Genomic DNA, 20,537 nt, shown 5'->3' on the forward strand with positions numbered 1-20,537 from the left:
AACCTTGAAGGCCATGCTGTTCCTGGAACTCTTTCCCACTTGTGGGGCCTTGTTAACCAGGTCAGGGCCCATCAAAGTGGGTAAAGTTTCTTAAAAGAGTTTTTCTCAGATTTCTATCTCCAACTGCCTAAAAGCCAAGGAAAAGAGGTGGAGTTGGATTCTCTGAGAATGAATTTCATTGTGGCTTTCCACTTTTTTTCTGACAGAGGAAGCAACCAGGTTGAATGATAAGTGTAAACAGCGCCCATAGAGATTTTCTAAACTTACTAGTGTTGCTCGTTTATGAGATTTTTAGGGATTCTGGATGGACTGGGCATTGTTTCTATTAAAGAATGTCTGTATAGGCTTGTATTTGGACCTGGATAATGCCCTCAAATAGAGAAGGTTTGAATTTTACTGTGGTGGAAGTTACAGAGATGGTGGTGGTGAAGTGCTTCTTCTGTAGGCAGTTTGCTAAATGCATTTTTGTCTGTATAGCCTCAGCTCAGAATAATGTCCCTAAATGCCATCAGACTTAGTGGGGGGTGAGGGAGGATATTTTCTGCTCCACTTGCCATCAAAAAAGATTAATCAGAACCTGCAACTTTTCAGAAAACATAACAGCAAAGGCCCTTGAAGCTGGAGCCCTCCCAGTCTGGGAGTGGGGTAGAGGGAGGGAAGAGACCAGGGCAGCCCCCAGGCAGAAGGAGACCCGTCTCTTAGCATTTACCAGACAAAGCCTGGGTGCATCTAATTATGATTATTAAAACAATTTCCATGACGATGTCTAATATTATGTTAATTTGAAAACAACTGTGTATGAAAACTGTCGACTATAATACCTAAATTCATTTAATGAAACACATCGTTAAGGCAATTAAACCTCCTGGATGTGATTAAGAAACATAATTACGACACTGTTCTGCGCCATAATTGGGTGTCTTTAATCAAGGGGTAAAGTGATCAGCAACACAGCCATTAGTTTGTATTGTTCTGGCCCTGCTGTCCATCATTCTGATTAGGAATTAACCACAGCCACCATCAGTCGATTTTTTTTCTTTTTGCATATTAACATTGTAGGGGACACATTTGCTGCAAGATTTACTGCTTAATATTTCTCATTATTAAATAAGGCCCCCTTGAAATACTTTATCTGCACCCTCTGTACTGTTCAACTATTATTAGAAATTGTGCAAATAATAAATGTTGAACTTCGGGAGAAAAAGAAATGCTTACCTTCCTTTCACCCTTTACTACTCAGTCTCCAGTCTTAGTCCCCAAAGAGGCGTGAAAAGGATGGAAGTGGGGGGAAGGAGAGGATGTTGAGAATAAGTTGAAATGTCAGACGAATATGCACAATTATTTAAAGTAGTGGGGTTAATAACACTTCTTCTTATTTTGATAACTCCAGACAAATCAATTCTCTTTGCAAATCCAGGAGTTGACCAGCATTGGATTCTAGGAATAAACGTGGGGCATGTGAAAGGAACAGGAAAGAGGTTTTTGGCGGTTTACTTAGGTGGCCTTCCCTGCCCTAACCCCAGCCTTTCCAAAGTTTCTTCAGCAGCTGCTTTTAGAAAAGGACCCCAAGGGTTGGCGAGACAATTCTTCCCCCACCCGGCAAGTCTCCGGGGCCGCGTTTCCTTCTGAGAGTTGAGTCTTCAGTTTTGTTCCAGACTGGAAAGTTGGCCCACATACTTGTGGGCCCCAGATGCCTCTCCAGTTTGGAGCATCCACGTCGGGACTGAGTGACTGAGCACCAGGGGATCGGAGAAGCCTTGCCGAAATGCCCTTGGGCCGGGGCAGACAGGCCGGCCCCTGAGACCGCGATGTACTGGACTGACTACCCGAGTTCTTTGCGGGCCCCTGAGCCTGCTCTGACACCTCCTACTCCTAGGGGCGCTTTTCCCGGCCGGGCAGATCCAGCAGCTCCGTTTCTTAGGGAACTGAGAGTGGGCAGATGAAGCTGAGCGAAGACCTAGAGTCCCACCTGGCTTCCTTCTGTAATATCTAATTTCAATTTCGTCCCCTAATTTCTAGTTCCCACTTAGGTCCCATCTCCAGTTTGACACTGGGCACCTACAGAAGCGTCGGGGCCTTGCGTGTAGATCATCAAATGACTGTCCTCGAAGAACTCAATAGTTACCCCTCCTTCTTCCTCTCCGTGGTGAGAGAGAGAGAGAGAGAGAGAGAGAGAGAGAGAGAGAGAGAGAGAGAGATTGTCATGCTGAGCGCGTGTATGAGCGCGCGCAGACTCTGGTGCGCTCTCCACGCAGCTGGGCATCCCCTCCAAGACCCTGTATTGAGCTTAAACCCTTCTCATTCCTTCCCCTCCCACCACTCATCCCTACTGCCAACAGCTCACCAGGGATGGCCCAGGCTCACGGGCTTCCCTTCTCCACGCACTCTTGGTCTCGGACGCCGGAACCGAACCTTTCTAGGCTCCCCGGACCCTGAGGTTGAACCAGCATGAGTGGCATTGACTTTTCCAGTGTAATGACTTATGAAAGATATAATCATGTGTTAAATTGAATCCTCCGTTTAACTGTTAATGGTGTGCTCTGGGCACATTTACGTATTAGATGCTATGGTAACTAATTACCACTAGGAAAAAGGATAACACACTTCCCAGACTTTGAAAAATAATGATGAGTCCACTTGCCGGCTCGCAGCACATTGTGGCAGCTCTGCCGGGCGGAGCGATAGAGCGAGTGGAGCCCCGAAAGTGTGCTCATGGAAGGCGGAGGGGAATGAATCCTGGTCAGGCGAGGCTCCTTAGTAAAAACTTTAATGAAAATGTGATTCGATTGGGGAATTGGTTGGGGGCGGGGGTGTCAACTACACAACGGTGCCTCAAAACAAAATTAAATTGCAAAATATAAGCGTCAGAAACATAAATAAGTTTTCTTTTCATTAAAATGCAGGTCAGACTAAATTATCTACGCGCCAAGCAACTTTACATCAATTAACATTTTTCTGTTGTGTGGGCAAAATAAATGAGCCCGTTTCCTGCGCGCTCTGCCTTGGCATTTATAACTCGAATGTCCCTGGATTTGCCAAGCCAACGACTTGCAGATTGATTTAGGTTTGGCCTTTTAAATCAGACACTGGGCACGGTCGAAGGAAGGAGGGAAACATGAGGGACAACCAGGAGACAGCAACTTAAGTTTCAGAGTAAAAGCAGCCCTCGAGGTAAGAGTCTTTTTTCTCCCAGCCGGACCTCCGGCTCTTCTGATCGACTGCTACGTGTTTACTAGAACTAGGCTGTGCGGAAAAAACAGGTGTCTGTTTTCACTCCCGGGCCAGGGTAGGTGTCTGTGCTGGGGACCTGGGATGGCAGGAGAAAGTGGGGCCGGCTTTCCTGCAGGCCAGCCAGCCCAGGGCAGCTGACGGAACGACGTCCACCGTGAGCGCCACCCGCGGGGCTCCGCTCGCGCTGTGCCGGGGTTGGGTCTCGGGATCCGGAGACACAGCACGCCTTCTCCGGGTGCTGTCCCTCGACTGGCGTCCCGGGCCCCTCCTGCAGCGCAAAGCCTTCCAACCTCCAAGTTCCTTGGGACAAACGGGGAACTTCAGGGACTCTTCCTCAAACTCTCTTTCTAGAATGGCACTAGAATCGCGTTGTCCTCTGCAACCGCGTTGCCTGGTGGGCTCACGTGCTGAGGTCAAGCTTGTCAGGCGCACCCCCGTAGCCACGCCACAGGCGGGAATGGTGCGAAAGCGCTCCAGTTTTAACCCCCAAAGAGCTCTTTGCCTCCTAGCAAGGCAAGGAAACTCTTTGCTCGCTTTCCCTGAGGCTTGATTTGGGTTAAATTCGACCACTTTTTCTAAATGACTCGTCTTAACATGATTCAGGAGCCTTCTATTGCAAAAATTACCAGGTATCCCTGAATGCATGTGCATATGCGTGTGTGACTTTTCTTCCTTGCCTTTCCCCTGTGTTCTCTAAATCCGGCAATACAGAAACAGATTAGAGATCTCTGGAAGAAAAATGACTGGGCTGGGAAGGTTTGACTGCAAAGGGAAAGAGGATTCTGCAGTTACCTTCACACCCCTCCCCCCATATATGATGGACAAGCCTATCTTACAAGTCATCAGGATGCTTTGATGGGGAGTTAGCTTTAATTATGCACACTGTGATATCATTCTACTCACCAGCTGGCGAAAGAGTTAATTCTTTCCCAAAGACCATAGTTGCCCTTGTCTTCTCAACCTGATTCAGAGATGCAATAAAATATGAAGCAAATTTATGATCTGTTTCAAGCTTTTTATGGCTGTATTTTTAAATTCATATATGCACATATAAGAACTATGATCTGTGAATAATTTGAAATGCTATAGTAGAATGATACATTTTAGATAAAACATAACCATATCTTTATATAATTGTCTCAGATTAAAATAAAAAAGAAAAATAGATTTCTAATGTGGACCAAACTGAAAAACTAATGACAGCCATAAACTGCTAACCAACCATAAATTAACATCTTCATCAATGCTAAAATGGTATTGGTGGTTATATAAAGCAATTATTATTTCTCCTTATAAGTTTCAGAATAAAGTTCAGGGATATTTAAAGGATCCATTATTTACAAATGCTTTGCAATCTTAACAGATTTCATATTTTATTAGGAGGATGGTTGCAACTCAAATTTGCTATGTTAATAGAGATGTTTAGAGATGAGAATTTAGATTTAAACATAAAAGTGCTTCATGGCCTAACCTCATTTTATGCATTTATCTGCTCTGGCAATTACTGACGAACTTGGTATAAGGATTTCTTTGTTAAATATCCTTCATCTACTCTTTGAAAAGAGAAGACAAATAATAGCTTATTATGGGAGAGCCTCAGATTATGTACCTAACTGGTCAAAACGGTAGATCACACACTGTCTCTTTAAGTAAGTACAGCTACATTTGCCAGGTACAGTCTCTCTTCAGAGCTATGGTCAAATTCAGGTGCCAGGCTGAGCCTATGCCCCCCATCTGATACTTCCGTGAAAAGAAAGTGATTTTCCTAACTAGGCCTCCACAGAAACATGAAGACACATGGAGAAAAGGAAATTTGTCTATTAAAAGCCCCAAGTATCAGGAAGCAGGGGTAGGGGATAATTTAATTTTCTTTTGGAGAAGCATCAGGCATACATAGCTTTAAAGTGTAGATTTCTCAAGAGAGTAAAATTAAGTAAGATCTGGAATTACTCAACAAAGTAAGCACTTTCTAAGATTTAGAAAACATTTTTTTTTTTCCTTAATGAAAACAGAACTATGGAGGACCTGGGTGGTGTGCACACTGTTTCTGCCACTCAGTTGCTATTTACACTACAGCGTCCCATAGGGTAGTTACTGTGGACGATCATCTCCAAAGGTCGAAAATGATCTTCACTGGCTAAGTCTTAGGACCAGTCTTATTTTTTGCAAGTATTGTGTAGTCTGAGGACTTTCTTCTTTAAAAATGAATACTATTTTATAGCTTTTCTGTTAGTTTAAAATAAGTTCAAAATAAAAAGATTTAAAAAAATGCCTAGTTTCAAAACATGGAGAAAATACTACTTCCTGTAAACTTTTTGACTCATAAAAAATTCAAGTGATTTCAAATACTTAAAAACATTCCATTTAAAGTTTAAAGCAACACATTTATAAAATTTTAAATATATTGGACAGTTCTTAGAAGTTATGGAATGAAAGTACATATCATTTAAACATGAATTTAAGCATAAGAGACAAAAGCAATTACTAAAAAATATGGGTTTTTAGGTAATAATAACACATTTTGTGTTAACTACAATGTCTAGTTCCTAGAAATAAGTTATATGGAGTAAATGTTCTCTTACAAACAAAAAAAATCTTCAACTAATACGTGCTTTATATTTGTGTTTAAATTTGACTCAGTGATGAATCATGAGATAGTTGTACCTTTACCTGTTACTAATATTTCTCTAAGTTTTCTTATAAGCACTAAATGTTATAAGGGAAATAAAATGCTTCATGAGTCTATCTCTAAACATTTACTTTCTGTGTAGTCTATAATATATCATGTTCTCCTTATAAAAATAAATACATTTAGGAATCGAGAACATAAACTATACCTCAAATAACTAACAGTAACCTGTATCGAACCTTTATCTGCTTTAACCATTGAGTATTTTCTCTTGTCCAGCTATATCCTGAATAGAAAATGCACATTATTCCTCACACGATCATGGCTAATTCCAGAGAGGTCTGCAAAATTTTTATTTACTCAATTAACACTTTTTAGCATAAAATTGAAAACAAAGATAATTATTTCATAGATTGTCCATTTAATGACATAATTTACCCCGATCATTAGACAATATTGAACTGACTAGTTCAAATATGCACGAACACCTTCAGAGTCTAAGGTGAGTCCCCGTAAAACCTTAATGACTCATGGGAGTGTTTCTTGGAAAAGCCAGGGGTCTCAGTAAAATGCTGCAAGTACAGTTACTAAAGGAGCCACATCTCATTTTCATCGACAGCATTCCGTATTATATGCTTTTTTACAGTTTGGATTTCAGCCTTATGAGTAAATAGAATACTGTCCAAATATTATTGCTTCGTTCATTATTTGTGGGAAAGCGATAGGCAGAAGACAAAGACCAGCTCTGATGTGATCTCGCTCCCATTTCTTGTTGCACTTATCCATCTCTCCACGGAATATGAACAATTATTAAGACTTGTAGCCTGGCAAGGTCAGTGTGGTTAAAATGATCTTATTTAAAAACTTACCAGTCGCTGATATTTCTTGGTTCTGTGTTTACTTCCCATGTAAATAACTAAGCAAAAATATATCACTCTGAAAAATAAACACTCTGAATATAACAATTAATGAACTTTTAGGGAGAGTTTCAGAAAATAAGAATCTGTGTATATGTGTGTGAGTGTGGAGGGAGAGGACAGCAAAATTATTTTCGAAATAATTTGCTATTTGTAATCAAATCTAACACATTCCTCGTAGGGAAAGAAGACATGGTCACTCATCTGTGCTTCAAAAACTAATTTATTGAATTTTTGTTGTAAATAAAAGAAAACAAAATAGACTTACAAAGCACCTTCCTCACAATCTTTTTAAGATAATTCGCTTCTTCATAAATCCACATATATACCATTTTAAAATCAAAAGATGATATTGAACAAACAATTCAGGACAACAGTTTTTTTATAATATACAGCATTCCTCTGCCTAAAAATATTTTTAAACATAAGTTTTGCCTAATTATCTCCTATTTAAAATTGTTTAGTAGAGTTTTATGAATTAAATTTATTTTATTCAAGAATGTATTATAAACAGAATAAACATTTAAGCTAAAAGGTTCAAACATTAATGATCACTGATTTAGATTAACACTATAAAGTAGAGTAAGTAATAATTGCTTTAGAGAAATACTAGAGTTTTATGTGACTGCTCATTATAATTTAAAATAATGCTACAGGGAATGTAATCTTGGTTTGCTAACTTTTCCCTAATTGAGTATGTGAATATGAATACCTAATAATGCAGCTCAAGTAAATAATAGTTTGCAATATTGGAGAATTTAATAGTTTAAAACAGCACATTCTATGGGCACATAATTCTTGTTTTATAATTATCGACATTATTTTGTACTAAGATCAAAACCTAGATAATTTTAGCTTTGATCATTGAAATTGGTTTTAAGATTCCATTGTTAAATTAGAAGATGCTTATAGGGAAAGGTACCCAAATTATTCTTTATGAGAAAATAAGCAGGAGTAATCATGCAAATTTTGAGTAGGCAAGCTCCTTTGTCTTAGACTTATGACTCAAAATTTAATGATGAAATGCAGAAATAGAATCAACTGTGTAGGAAAGCCAAAACAAGGAAGATAAAGGTTCTCATATGAGTTGCTTATCAGAATGTCTTATTTAGTGATAAATAGCTTTTTTCTTACTACCTTCGGAACATTTAGTTTTTGCTAAATGAATGCTTCATACTGTTGGTCACTGAAATGAAACATTATTAGTTATTCATCTCTTTTAATTTGAAACTTATGGGAGGCTGTACAAATAGAAAGATGGTTTTTTACGATATATAAAATACAGTTTTAAAAAAATTCTGTAGCCCCAATGACTTTATTTGGTTTTAGTTATTTTTACCATATAATCACGATACCTGATGTACATTTCATTGCACATAGTAATTTTTCATTATGGGACTTTTCTTTGGAATAAATGATAGATGGTTAGTTAGAACTAGTGATATATCAGAATTTTAGAATAGTTTTAAAGAGATGAATTTATTGCTTACAACTACATTTATAATAAATGAGCTGTGTATGGGACGCTTTCCCTAATAAACTGTGTGTTCTTTAAGAAGGGTGATCCAGGGCATAACATCATATGTAGAAATAGAGGAAATGTTTAACAAATGTTTAGTCGAATAAGTGAATAATGAATAAACTAACGACAAAAATTCATTTCCTTTTACAAATACATAGAAACAGTTTTTAAATGACACAAACTTCTTAAAGTATGTCTTCCACAACTTTACATTTTCATATTGCATTATACTTTTCAAAAATAAGTTCACACGTTACTGTGTTCATCATCAACCTCCTGATGAACTGCAGTGTTGAAAAGGCCTTATTATTTTTATTTTGCACATAAGGAAACTAAAGCAGTGAGAAGCAAAGTGACTTGTTGATGATAAACCAGTTATGTCACAGCTAGAATCCATGTCTTTTAACTTATTTCACCATGACATTTTTTTCTATTCATAAACACACTTTACTAGATTTAAGCCTGTCGCAAGACTCTCTTGTTTTGATTCTACTGTCCACTGCTTTGTGTATTTTCTGAACCATTTTATATACTACTTTCTATTCTAAATCCCTATATGTGCTTCTAATTATAAACTATGCAGAAAGTAAAAGAGAATAATTTCCTGTGTCGTCTCTGCTGTAACATCACGGAAGTGTACTTTTGAGATGAATTTAAAAATCTGGAGGTTTCCACTTCAGGCAGTATGGCAGATTAGATGTCCTGGTAGAAAAGGAGGCTGTGCTTTGTGATATGCCGGAGAGAAAGCCTAGGGCCCAAGCCGAATGTGTGTGCGTGTGTGCACACGCGTGTGCTACGGGGGTTGAGGGTTTGCAGCAGCTTAGGATGGAGGGTGTCTGGGCACCAGGGGAAGGACAAGTAGGGGTAGTTTTAGGGTTGGCTTTGGCTTTTCCCTCAAATTAATTGTCCCACCAACACAGTTTCCTGGGTAAATAGATGATTAAAACATGATGAGTACACATTATGGTACATTATGCAGCAGTTAGAAGAATAGATTAAATACATATAAAGCAATATGGATATATTTTTTAAAACATTGAGCTTCGTAAGAAAATTAAGAAGGATCTGACTTATAGAAAATACATTTATGTAAATTAAAAACATCTACCCAAGGTGATAATATATGTTTTATAAAAAGATAAACAGCAAACACTTTAGAATGTTTGCCTATGATGGGGAGGAGTATGATGGTAGAGGTTAGGGATAAAATAGAATAAGTAAAATAAGTAAATAAAGTCAGAGGGGCTTTGTTTGGACCAACTCTAATTGTGTGCCATGAACTGAGGGTATAAGGAATATGAACCTGAGGTTAAAATGAAAAGAAGGAAAAAACAAATTCAATGGATGAGTTAAAGAGCAGATTAGATACAATGTATAGGGAAAAAACTAGAAGAGATATCTAAAGAAATTACCTAGAATGTAAACTAGAAATACAAAATAAGGGGAGAAAAGGTCGAACAACATGTAGTTTAGAGTGAGAGGATCTAACACAGAGTCTAAGAGAGGTAATATTCAAAAGAGATAATGGCTGAGAATATCTTGATAAAAGACACACATTCTCAGACTCAAGAAGCGCAAGCAAGGCAAATAGAAAGAAACTAAGCACAGTGAAGACAAAGAGAACATATTAAAACTATCAGAGAGATGAGGCAGACTACCTACTGAATAATTAAACTGATAAGGCTACCCTCTTGACGACAACGATGGAAGCCTTAGGAACATGCAATATCTTCAAACTGCTGAAGAAATAACTCTCGACCCAGATGTGTGCACCTAGTGATATGTTTCCAGATCGAGGGCAAAAATAAAAACATCTTCGATCAAACAAAAGTAGATGTTAGACCAGTAGATATTCACTAAGAAACATTTGCTTAGAGCATGTACTTCAGGAAGGAGAAAAATAAATGCTAGAAGATTAAGTATGGTGAGTATTTTATAATGTTATTTCAAAAATAATTTCTTTTTTTTAAAAAATAGCACATTACTGAAATATTAAAAGTTCTACTTAATACAGCACAAATTACCCAATTTTATTACCTGCTTTGCCTATTTATACAAAGCATCATCATTTATGTCAGATGCGAGACAACCCCTTGATAATCTGATATTAGAAATCTTTGAATCAAGGACACAATGCTGCATTGCGACATATGGAAATTATACTCCATTACAAATGTTGTACATTCAAAGTAAAACAAATAAACTCCAAGTCCAAAAGGTGAGGTGTCAAAAACAAATACTGCTATCTAGTTTTTCAGTTTATATAAACAGAAGCATTTAGGAAAGACTTAATTGCAATACTGGCATAAACCTTATAGTTTACGCTAAAGCCAAATGCTATAATCAACCTTGGAATGATTTCAACATTTGTTTCCACAGTGAACCTAATACTAAAGTCTAGGGCAACTGCTGAATATATAATAGGTTTTGTGTGTTCTTATACATTCACTCTTATCAGAGTCTAACTTGAACATAAACAGTTGTACAGAACAAGAAATTTTGTTCTATCGAGTCATGGCATACAAAGTAATAAAGAGCATTTATGGATGATTAAATATTGAAGTGAAGTTGAAGTATTTAATCTACTGCAAAACTCATTTAATGCAAACACACCTGGCAATATAGATATTATTGATATTATATGTGAAGGGAACATTTTCATCCAGTCTCTCTCATGGAAATTTAATTTCCTTCTTCTCTGAGAATTTGTAGTTGTGAGACTGAGTCCATTTCCAGCACAAATTTCCAGTAATACATGAAGTGTGTATGTACATATTAGAGAAGAATTCGAGTGACTTTTAAAAATCCCACAGTCTCAAATCTATTACCATCTGTTTTCTATGACAGGTGAAATGCATAATAGGTAGAAACTTAAAAACCCTATTTTAAGTTTATTATGTTGATTTTGACGTCCATTTTCATGCCACCATTCTGTTTTATTTTCTGATGGGTTTTATGACCAAGTGCGAATTAGACTGATCTCAGAACAAATAAAAATGGGCATTTTTTAAACAAACAAAGCAAAGCTATTACATTTGCAGAAATTAAAAACAAATAGATGAATTGAAAACATTTAGGTTAATTTTGATAGATTTCTTTTCTTTTAGTTTCTTTAAGATCTGACTTTGTACCTAAATAAAACATCGGAATTTGGGTACTGAATACCAAACAAGAAGCGGCTATAGTCTAGTTGTATAAGTTTATCGTCCATTATTTCTAAATCAAAATAAGTTAAAAGTATAACCAACAGTTGCTTTATTTCATTAACTGCCAAAAATCGGCCTGGGCATTTGCTGGTTCCAAATCCAAATGGCAGTAAATAATACCTCAGCTTCTTCCCTCTTTTGAAGAAGGTGGTTTTCTTCTTACCATTTTCTGTAAAACGGTCAAATCTAAATTCCTGTGAAGAAGAAATAGAGAGGGTTAAAATAAGAAATTTACATGAAATAGTTTGAGTTCAGATCCACAAAGTTGCCAGCCCCTACCTGCCTGTCTTCAAAGGCTCCTACAATAATCCAGCAAACACCAGAAAGTAAAACTTGACAAAGTGCAAATCATGAATGAACTTTCGAAAAACTCAAACGCTACTAAGAAATTACTTCTTCCATATCAGAGTGAAATCCAAACACCTATATACTTCTTTCCAATTCACATTTCTCTCCTATGCTGAGGTCTCCTGCACTGTCACCATTGTTACTGTGAATGATGAACGGGAGCTGCCTGAAGATCTCTGATATACTTTTCTTCTGTTCCTTCCCAGCTACTGATGGATGAGAACTTTAAGCTTAGAACGCAATGCTTATTTAACCCAATGCAATTTGGATTAAATAGATATAAGATAATAAGATTCCCATAATCGGTCTTGCTTGTTGTTTGATATTGTACTGAATTTCTCCTATGACGGTTCTACTAGAACGAACTCTCTTTGGGTTAGCTCTAGGGTGGTAGGTGTTCCTGATATGTCTTTGGGTTAGCTCTAGGGTGGTAGGTGTTCCTGATATGTTTTCATCAATGAGTTATAGTATTTGTTACAGCAAATGATGGGACTGGTTCATCTAGGGTATTTGGCCCGCCATCTTAATTTACTCACTTGAGTTTCCAAGAGGAGACTGAGCAACCTTATTTCAGCCCATGGTGGATTATACCATTGATTAAATTAATACACGTGGCATGCATGAAAACGACCAAATATTTCCTGTACTTGGTGCTCATTAGAATTAGACCTGCTCGCCACACAAGTTTGCTAGGGACTCCATGAAGTCAAAGACAAAGAAGCAGTTCAGATCAAAAGCATCTCAGGTTATAGAGAAGAGCCTACGATATGGGGATAGATTCTGAATCTATCACAAATGATCTGTTTTTCTCACTCAAAATGCCAGTGTTAATGTCAGAGAAATTATTCTCTTTAAAACTACTGAGTTTATCTTCATTTACCTAGGATACTTATTCTGATAAATATTCACACTTATAGAACACACTTTGGGTGGCTTCTGTGCCCCCTGACTTGCAAGTGGGTGCAATCATAATGGCAAAGTTAATATGCATTAGAACATAAGCATATTTTTCAGCAGACAGTTCTGGGATGTAGCTGAAGGATCTAAGCAGTGTGGAATGAAACGCACCTGTCCATCCCTGTAGTCATGAATGAGGGCACTCTTTCTTGATGTACAGTTTGTTACTGGGGACAGAGTTACTACATGGCACTCTTTCCTGGTGACCTCTGTCCATCAACGTGGCTCCGGACGACTTGGCTGACTACGGAATCTTTGCTTCCTCCTTCTTACTGACTAATTTTAGGAGACCAGTGCCCTCCCTACAAGCTCCTGGCCTAGGCCAAATCAGTTTAAGTCAATTTTGCCATGAAATGATTTGTTAAGTGGTCCCACTGGAGCCCCATTGTTTAAGCCAGAAAATAAAAAAGATAAATTTAGCTTGACTGTGACTTCATAATGCCCCAGTTTCATAAATAAGCCAGAAACTGTCATGGCTTTCCTGATCTTCTTCATGAAAGAGAACACGCTGCCCTCTGAGAGGCCAGCGGGACACACACACAATGCTCCCAACCCCTGCGACCTTCAGTTAGTGCTTACCTTCCGTTCACTCAAATTTCTAGTCAATCGGTAATGCCTCTCCTCTAGTTTTCCATTACATTCTATTCAGTTTCCCCATAATAAACATCTTAGAACTTCTTATTTAGTTGGTTAAGCATGAAACAAGAAAAAACCAATTCTTTTGCTCTATGACTATCACCAAGGTCAAAGGGCACATAGGCATAAATATATTTTTGAGTAGAAATTTATTTTTAGTTTGTTTTCCATTTCCAGGGCCAACGTTAGGAAGGGCTTCTGGCAGCTGGTAGGGATATCATCTGGTTTTAGCCCAAAAGAGAAGGGGCATAACAGTCACATCCCTAAGATTTTGGGGACACGGCGATATAGAACAAAGGGTTAGGAAGCTCAAGAAGCAAAGTTCATTTGGAATAAGTTAAAAACAGGATTCATCATACCAACTTAAACTCTTTGCAGTAACCATAATAGCTCAGTGCTTCATAATTAAAGAGGGTCAATTAAACACAATATCATTAAGTGGATGAGAACAGAGAAACAGCAAGAGAAAGAATGAGACGCTGAAATTCCCCACTGCTCCTCTAACGATTGTTGTGGTTGACTCCTCAACATCTTTCTTCTGTGTAAGATTTGTCCAGGCTCCAATCGTGGTAATCACATCACTCTGGCCTCTGATTTAGGTCGGGGTGTGTGAACCAATCTCATCCATGCTATGGGGGAAAAGCATGCTATGGGGACATCTGGGAGTTCCCTTCTTGTGAAGGAAGAAAAACAAACAGCAAAAAAGGTCCGTCACCCTTTCTCCTCTGGACCTAGTTATATGTGGGTATGATGCCAGCCACTGCCGCTGCTTCACTGCCACCAGGCTGAAGACAGAGCTAACCCACAGGAGATGGCAGAGCCAAGAAATTCCAGGAGACTGGAGTCACACTGTCTTATTTATCTCTATTTTTAAAGCACCCAACAAAGTGCTATGCACATAGTAGAGGTTCCATATATGTTTGTCGAATTAATGAATAAATACACGACAATAAAGTATATTTTAAAAGCAATCTTCAAGCTTTTGAAGAAAACAGAAATATTGAATGAGTAAATAAACATGTAGAGAATGAAGAGTAGATGAATATTCAGTGTTTACAAAGGGAAAGTGGTATAATATTTAGCACTAGACATCAAGACTGGATAGATGACTCAATTTTATGGATGGAGAAGAATTTTTGGTATAAGTGACGAAGAACATTGTATAACACCCTAATTTGTGTTCTCCAAATATTATGTTTAGTTCAGTTCAACAGATTTTTTTTTTTTAAAAAGTAGTTCCTGAATGCAAAAAGGCATAAAACATGGTCTTGCTGAGGTAGGTGACATCCAGTATGATCAGGTCTCGTATTTATTTGATTCATCATTTGAGTATAGGAATCTAGATTTGACAAAAGATATGACTTCCTCGAAATAAAAACTGTCACTGTTTTACGTGGGTGACTGAGGGCTGCACTGCTGCCCCTGGTTTACAGTCAGTCTTCCTGGGAACAAGATGACAGACGACAGAAATTCCTTTTTATCTCCATGACCTGGGTTCTAGGCAGTGGTGTGCTGTAGCCAGCTTGTACTAGCTCATTTCTTCTCAGCTCTGTGGTAGGAATCTTCACGTTGGTAACATGGGATCAGCCAGGGTGGGAGTATTTATACCATGAAAACTGACAAAACCAAGGTTTTTTCAGAGTGCTGGTTTACCAGCTGGTTCCACCATAGCTGGTATGACGTGCCAGTTTACTGGTATGGCAGAAACCCTCTCAACATGAAGCATCTGGATATGAGAATGAAGCCATGTGATAAGGCTGAGCCTCTAAACTATAAACTCTTAAGGATAGAAGTCGTTTTTATTTGTGTCACTTGTTATGACCAATCAGTATGCTTTCTGAATAGAAGATGCTCAGTATACATTAGTTTCTTTGACATATACTGGGGGCACAATCTCTATTCCACGTTGAGATACAGACAAAAATTTATTATTCAGAATATTTCTTCATTTGTCATGACTAGAATAGTTTAAGAACAGTGACAATAACCAAAATAATACCAATACGGCAATTTTTATAGTAATTTAGAATTTTTTCAAGGGCTTTCAAAGTCATCTATCACTTTATTAATCCCTACACTTCCAAGAGGTAGATAGGGCAGATTTGCATGAGGTCAAGTAAAACTTTTCGAGTTCAGAGCTTTAGGGAGTACTTCATGGCTTTGTAATTTCTTTGTTATTTCACCATGTTCTTACTCTAGGAGGCTACATGGCCCTGATAATGTGTTACTAACTTAAACATTTGTTGTTTCTTCCACATGGACTTCCCCAGGCCTCCTTTTATATCTTAGCACCTCTGGCCACAGGGAAAACACCCAATAGATTCTGTTCTTTCTGTAGCTCCAGTTGTGCATTTTGACCAAAAAAAAAAATCGTCATCATTTACTGATTCTTTGAGACCCAGGGCTTAAATTCTGGTTGGTAATAAACATAAATTTGAGAAACCTTTCAGAAAATTTTGAAAAGCTTCTCATTCCTTGCTAATTTATCTAGACTTTCTTGGGTAGCATTTAGATTGATAGAGAAGAAGAAAGAATTGGAAAGTGGTATTTCCTTCACTCTCTCTCATGGTTTACTTTTTACTTGCCGATTTGTTTTCCCACATGGGCAAGAGCCACCTGCCTGGCTACATTACAATAAGCTAAGCAGACAATATTCAGGAAAATAATTCTTAACACAGAGGTTACATGTTGGCAGCTGACAGACCCAGTTAGGTCACCAAACACTTTGTTTAGCCCACGCTGTGTTTTAAACTTTACTTTTCCAAATATTTAAACATTTTAAGTATTATTCAGAAATCCGTTTTTTGAGTTAAAAAAAAAAAAATGAGTTGGCCGTACCAGGTCTACATGCTTGTAAGAGCTGAGGGTTAGTTCGGAAGTAGCCAAATGGGCTCATTTAGCGGCCTCCTGGGCTCTCCCTTTGCAATAGTTCTCACCACTCCTGATAGAATTGCTGTATTTACACACAAGCCACTTCATCTATTTGATCTAGTTAGGCCCAGAGCATATTTGAACATGCAATAGCCATGTTGATTTAAATTTCATCTGGAGTGTGTTTTCATTTTCAGTACAGTAATCTACCCAGCACCCTGCTTATGTATCGACCTTCTATGGACACCCTCCCGTGTGCTCGGTAGGCACTAAGAAGGCAGAGAAGATAGTGACAGGACCGTTTTCCTTCCGGAGCTTATAGCAAACGGGAGCACAGACAAGTCAACAAGTAACTGCAAAATACTGTTGTGCACCATAATAAAATGAATAAAAGGTACACACAGGCCACAGAGTGGGCAACGGCAAGTTCTGAGGAATAAGGTGGGAATCGGGGACACTGTGAAGGAAGAGGTGATTACGAGTGATTCTTGTGGAGTAATCTGGAGCCATCTGAGTGGACAAGTAGGGAGGAAATTCAGGAATAGAGACATGTATGAAGGAAGACCATGTCCTTTTTCAGAAATGTAATATTCTAGAGTCTCTTAGTCTTGAATGTCCTGACACTATGCCTCGTTGGGTTGAAAGAATCTATGCTAGGTCTCTTCAGGCTCTGTGTTCCAAGAATTACTACACTTTTATCTGGAGTTAGTCTTTCCTCACAGTTTTGACCCAACAGCTATTGCTTGTTTTCTATATCTAAGGCCTGGCCTTCCCTTTCAAGATCCACAGTGTACAAAAGACAGGAAGTGGGGAATATAAACCTCTGATGAGCTCCTGGGCCAGTGCTCTTAGCGACAAATGGCCAAGGACAGAATTCTCTTCTTTACTGTCAGTGCATGGCTGTTTGGATGGGCATCTGTCATATGAACATCTATAACACATTATTGCTCTAAGTTAAGAACGAAAGGAATTAATCTACATGCCTGATAGTGGGCAATGCTCAGTAAATGTTCATAGAATGAAGGATTACATAAGACCTTGCCAAATCATGTAAAAATGGTTCCAAACTATAATTAACACTCCTCAACTAATTTCACAAAAAACCATACCATGGCAAAAAAATTAGCTAGTTAATTTTACCATTAGTCAGACATAACTGGCTAACGTTGGGCCTAGTAAATAATAGAGAGTGCTCGTCAACTTAAGTGAGAGCCACCCTAGTGACGCTAAGTCAGTATTCACAATATCGCGATTCTGTTCTTCCACAGATTTAGTACGAGGCAAACCTGTCTAATTATTCTTAAGACCGGTCGATTTATTACGTAAAGTTTGGGCATTGCTATTTAGTATTCTACAGAAATACTGGAATGCAGATATAAATCAGCATGCTTTCAACATTTAACTTGGGTTTTTAAATTCCTAAAAGCCTAACTCATGGTCTTTTCCATCATGGGGACAGGGGCAAGGGTGGAGGGCAGGAGGAGGCCAAAGGACAGTACCATAAAAATAGAGGTAATCTGGCAAACGTTTATTGTGTATTTGTTCATAACTTTAATGTTAATTTTACTATTGTGACATGAAAAAGAGACTACTGGAATAATAACATAATGAAAAGCAAATTAAAAATTGTAGCTAGAAGCAAAACTATTCAAAAATTAAGAAATATTTTTCAAATATCAGTTATTTATTTGCTCTTTTTTATTGACTATTTAATTCCGTGTAAAAATTTTGATGTTTACAAATAAGGAAATAAAGCTTATCTGCAAAATGTTCACTTATTAATATGCTAGTTCCAACTTGCCATCATCATTCATTTAATGCCTCTTCTTCTGAAACACATAGAAACCACAGGGACGTTTTCCTCTCCTCTAAAAAATTTTGCCCTGCTGGATGAAGTCAATACAGATCATCTCATTGTATTGGAAGTCTGTCCTCTTCTCATTAGTTTCCAAAATTCAACAATACTTTAATCCAGCCTGGCTGTAAGACATCTCACTCAGAAACTGGTTTTAAAAGTGGTCTGGCTTTTGAACTGCTCAAAAAGAGCATGCGAATTTCCCTTTGGAAAAAAAAATAGCATTTTATATACAAAAACCACTGCAGCAACAGCATGACTTCACAAGAAGCACAGGCAGAACAAGACTGCATTCAATTTGCATGCAGGTGGTGAACCTCTGAAGTGGTGTTAAGGGATGAGCCAGAGTGGATTAATTTCCAGTCTTTGATATTCATTAACTCCAGCTTTGGAAAAAAAATACAAGGAGATGACACAATTACCCTCAGAGCTTCACCCGTGAGCAGTGGCTTTACAATCACAAGTTCATAATGCCATCCTAATTGGTCAGGAAGGGGCACCTACCTTTAGCAAGAGGTGAAAAAGTACATGGCCTTAGCTATGGCCATGATGGTATTCGACTTCAGGACATCAACTCAATTCTGGCAATACTTAGCAAAACATTCATCATTATTTATTCTCTAAGCTGCCTGTCAATAGCTTACCCTCTATGAAACCTAATTTTGGCCTAAAGATAAAGGCCAAGGTACAATGTCCATTGCATTTGAAGAAACTGGCATTGCGTTCCATCACTGTATTTCTATGTATAGGCCACACGAAATTTGAAAGAGAGATCCTTAGGAAACACTTCGATAAATAGGAAATTTTTCCCATTGGAAGGAAAAACAAAAGCCATCAAGCTGTCTCGAATCCCATCTGGAACAAGGCAGCAAAAGGAAGAGATAGAAAAAGATCATGAGGAAGAGCAATGTGCTTGCAGTCTCTGAGAAGTAGCAGTGACCAGCCTGATGTTTGTTTACCTCTGGAGCTTCAAAGATTTCCGGGTCATAGTGCAAGAATGGAGGAAAGATGGCTATGAAGTCTCCCTTTCGCAGACGGTAGTCCCCAGTCTCTGAAGGTAGAGTCAAATCCTCTTGAACGAAACGAATGATGCTCGAAAATGAGCAGAGTCGTAAAGCCTCGAGAATGGTGCTTTCTGAAGGAGACAAGCAAGCAACAGCTTTTTAAGATATGACTGGTCCTGAGAAGTGCCCAAAATTTGCCATTAAAGCTCATCACCAATAGCTCTGATTGAAAAGGAAACCCATTCCTAATCAGATCCGCCGAGTGCAGAGCTGGAGCCCATGGTGGCTTTGCATGGCCAGAGTGAGGAGGGACAGGGTGAGACAGCCGTGGTCTGGTCTAAGCCCCGCTTGGGGGCATTTTGCAGACAGAAGGCAACAGTGCTGTGCTCGGGCAGAAAGTCATTAATTAGGATTTTTGTAGGAAGAAATGGTTGGCAGGAGAGGAATGCTGTGTTATTGGTTTACCCACTGTAAATTAAAACCATACCCCAGTTAAAGTCCCCTGTTGGTGGGTTACGTCACCAACCTCCAGAAGAGCTATGCCTTTAAAGCCAGTCTTAGGTATTTAATAAGCACTTAGGCAGGTAATAGTAAAGTAATTATAGTAGTGCTTGCTGAGATGGCTCAACACCTAATTTCTTTTATGCTAGCTGTAAATAAAATGTGAGTCAGCATTGGCTGGAAAAAATTCAAAGGAAAAATACTTTTACAAGATTCAGAAAAAAAACCTCCTTTCTCTCAGCATCCAGTGAAAATAACAGCCACCATCATAACCTGGAAGATTCCAGAAGCGGAATGTCCTTGCTTTCCCAGTGGCCTTCACCTTTTGCTCCTAGCCCGACAGATTTTATGGCTAATTTCCGGCAATTTATCCTGGCAGTTTGAGGAGGAATTCCTTTGGGAATAATATGCATAATTTGCATAAATCATTCTGATAGCATGCATATCAGCATGTAGCTCCTGTCTAGGTCTGCATCCCTGCCTTCATAATCAAAACTGACTATGTTTTCACCAGCGTGAATGGGTCCTAGGATATAAAGCTTGATTCCTTCTAATCAGCAATGTGAAAAAGAGCTCCAAATTGAGTGTTTCTCTCCCTTTACATGGTAACAAATGGTTGTGTTTATGACTTGCAATGTAGAATCACACATGAGCGCGCGCACACGCGCGCACACACACACACACACACACAATGGCCCAGTTTCCTAGTTTTCAGCAAAGCTCCGAAACATAGGTACCGAATTATTATATTACAGAGTCAGACTGGTCAGTGAGGGCTTGCGCCAGCCAAAAAATAAAAATCAATGCTATTTCACTAAAATGTAAATCTCTGCCCAGCTTGCATAGAGATTTCAAGAAGC

General features: G+C 38.5%; 1 protein-coding gene across 1 annotated transcript in view; it reads right to left on the minus strand.

Moving 5' to 3' along the window:
• Window positions 1-6,982: 6,982 nt before the first annotated feature.
• The window catches only part of CYP7B1 (cytochrome P450 family 7 subfamily B member 1), a 154,037-nt gene continuing 140,482 nt past the window's right edge, over window positions 6,983-20,537 (minus strand). Inside the window, exons 5-6 of the mRNA XM_039841749.1 lie at window positions 19,132-19,307; window positions 6,983-11,699 (exon numbers count right to left, since the gene is read on the minus strand). Of these exons, the coding sequence (XP_039697683.1) occupies window positions 11,412-11,699; window positions 19,132-19,307 (464 nt within the window). The 3' untranslated portion in view covers window positions 6,983-11,411. The remainder of the gene's footprint in view (window positions 11,700-19,131; window positions 19,308-20,537) is intronic.

Source organism: Pteropus medius, unplaced genomic scaffold (genome assembly GCF_902729225.1).
Source record: "Pteropus medius unplaced genomic scaffold, Ma_sr-lr_union100, whole genome shotgun sequence".
NCBI lineage: Eukaryota > Metazoa > Chordata > Mammalia > Chiroptera > Pteropodidae > Pteropus > Pteropus medius.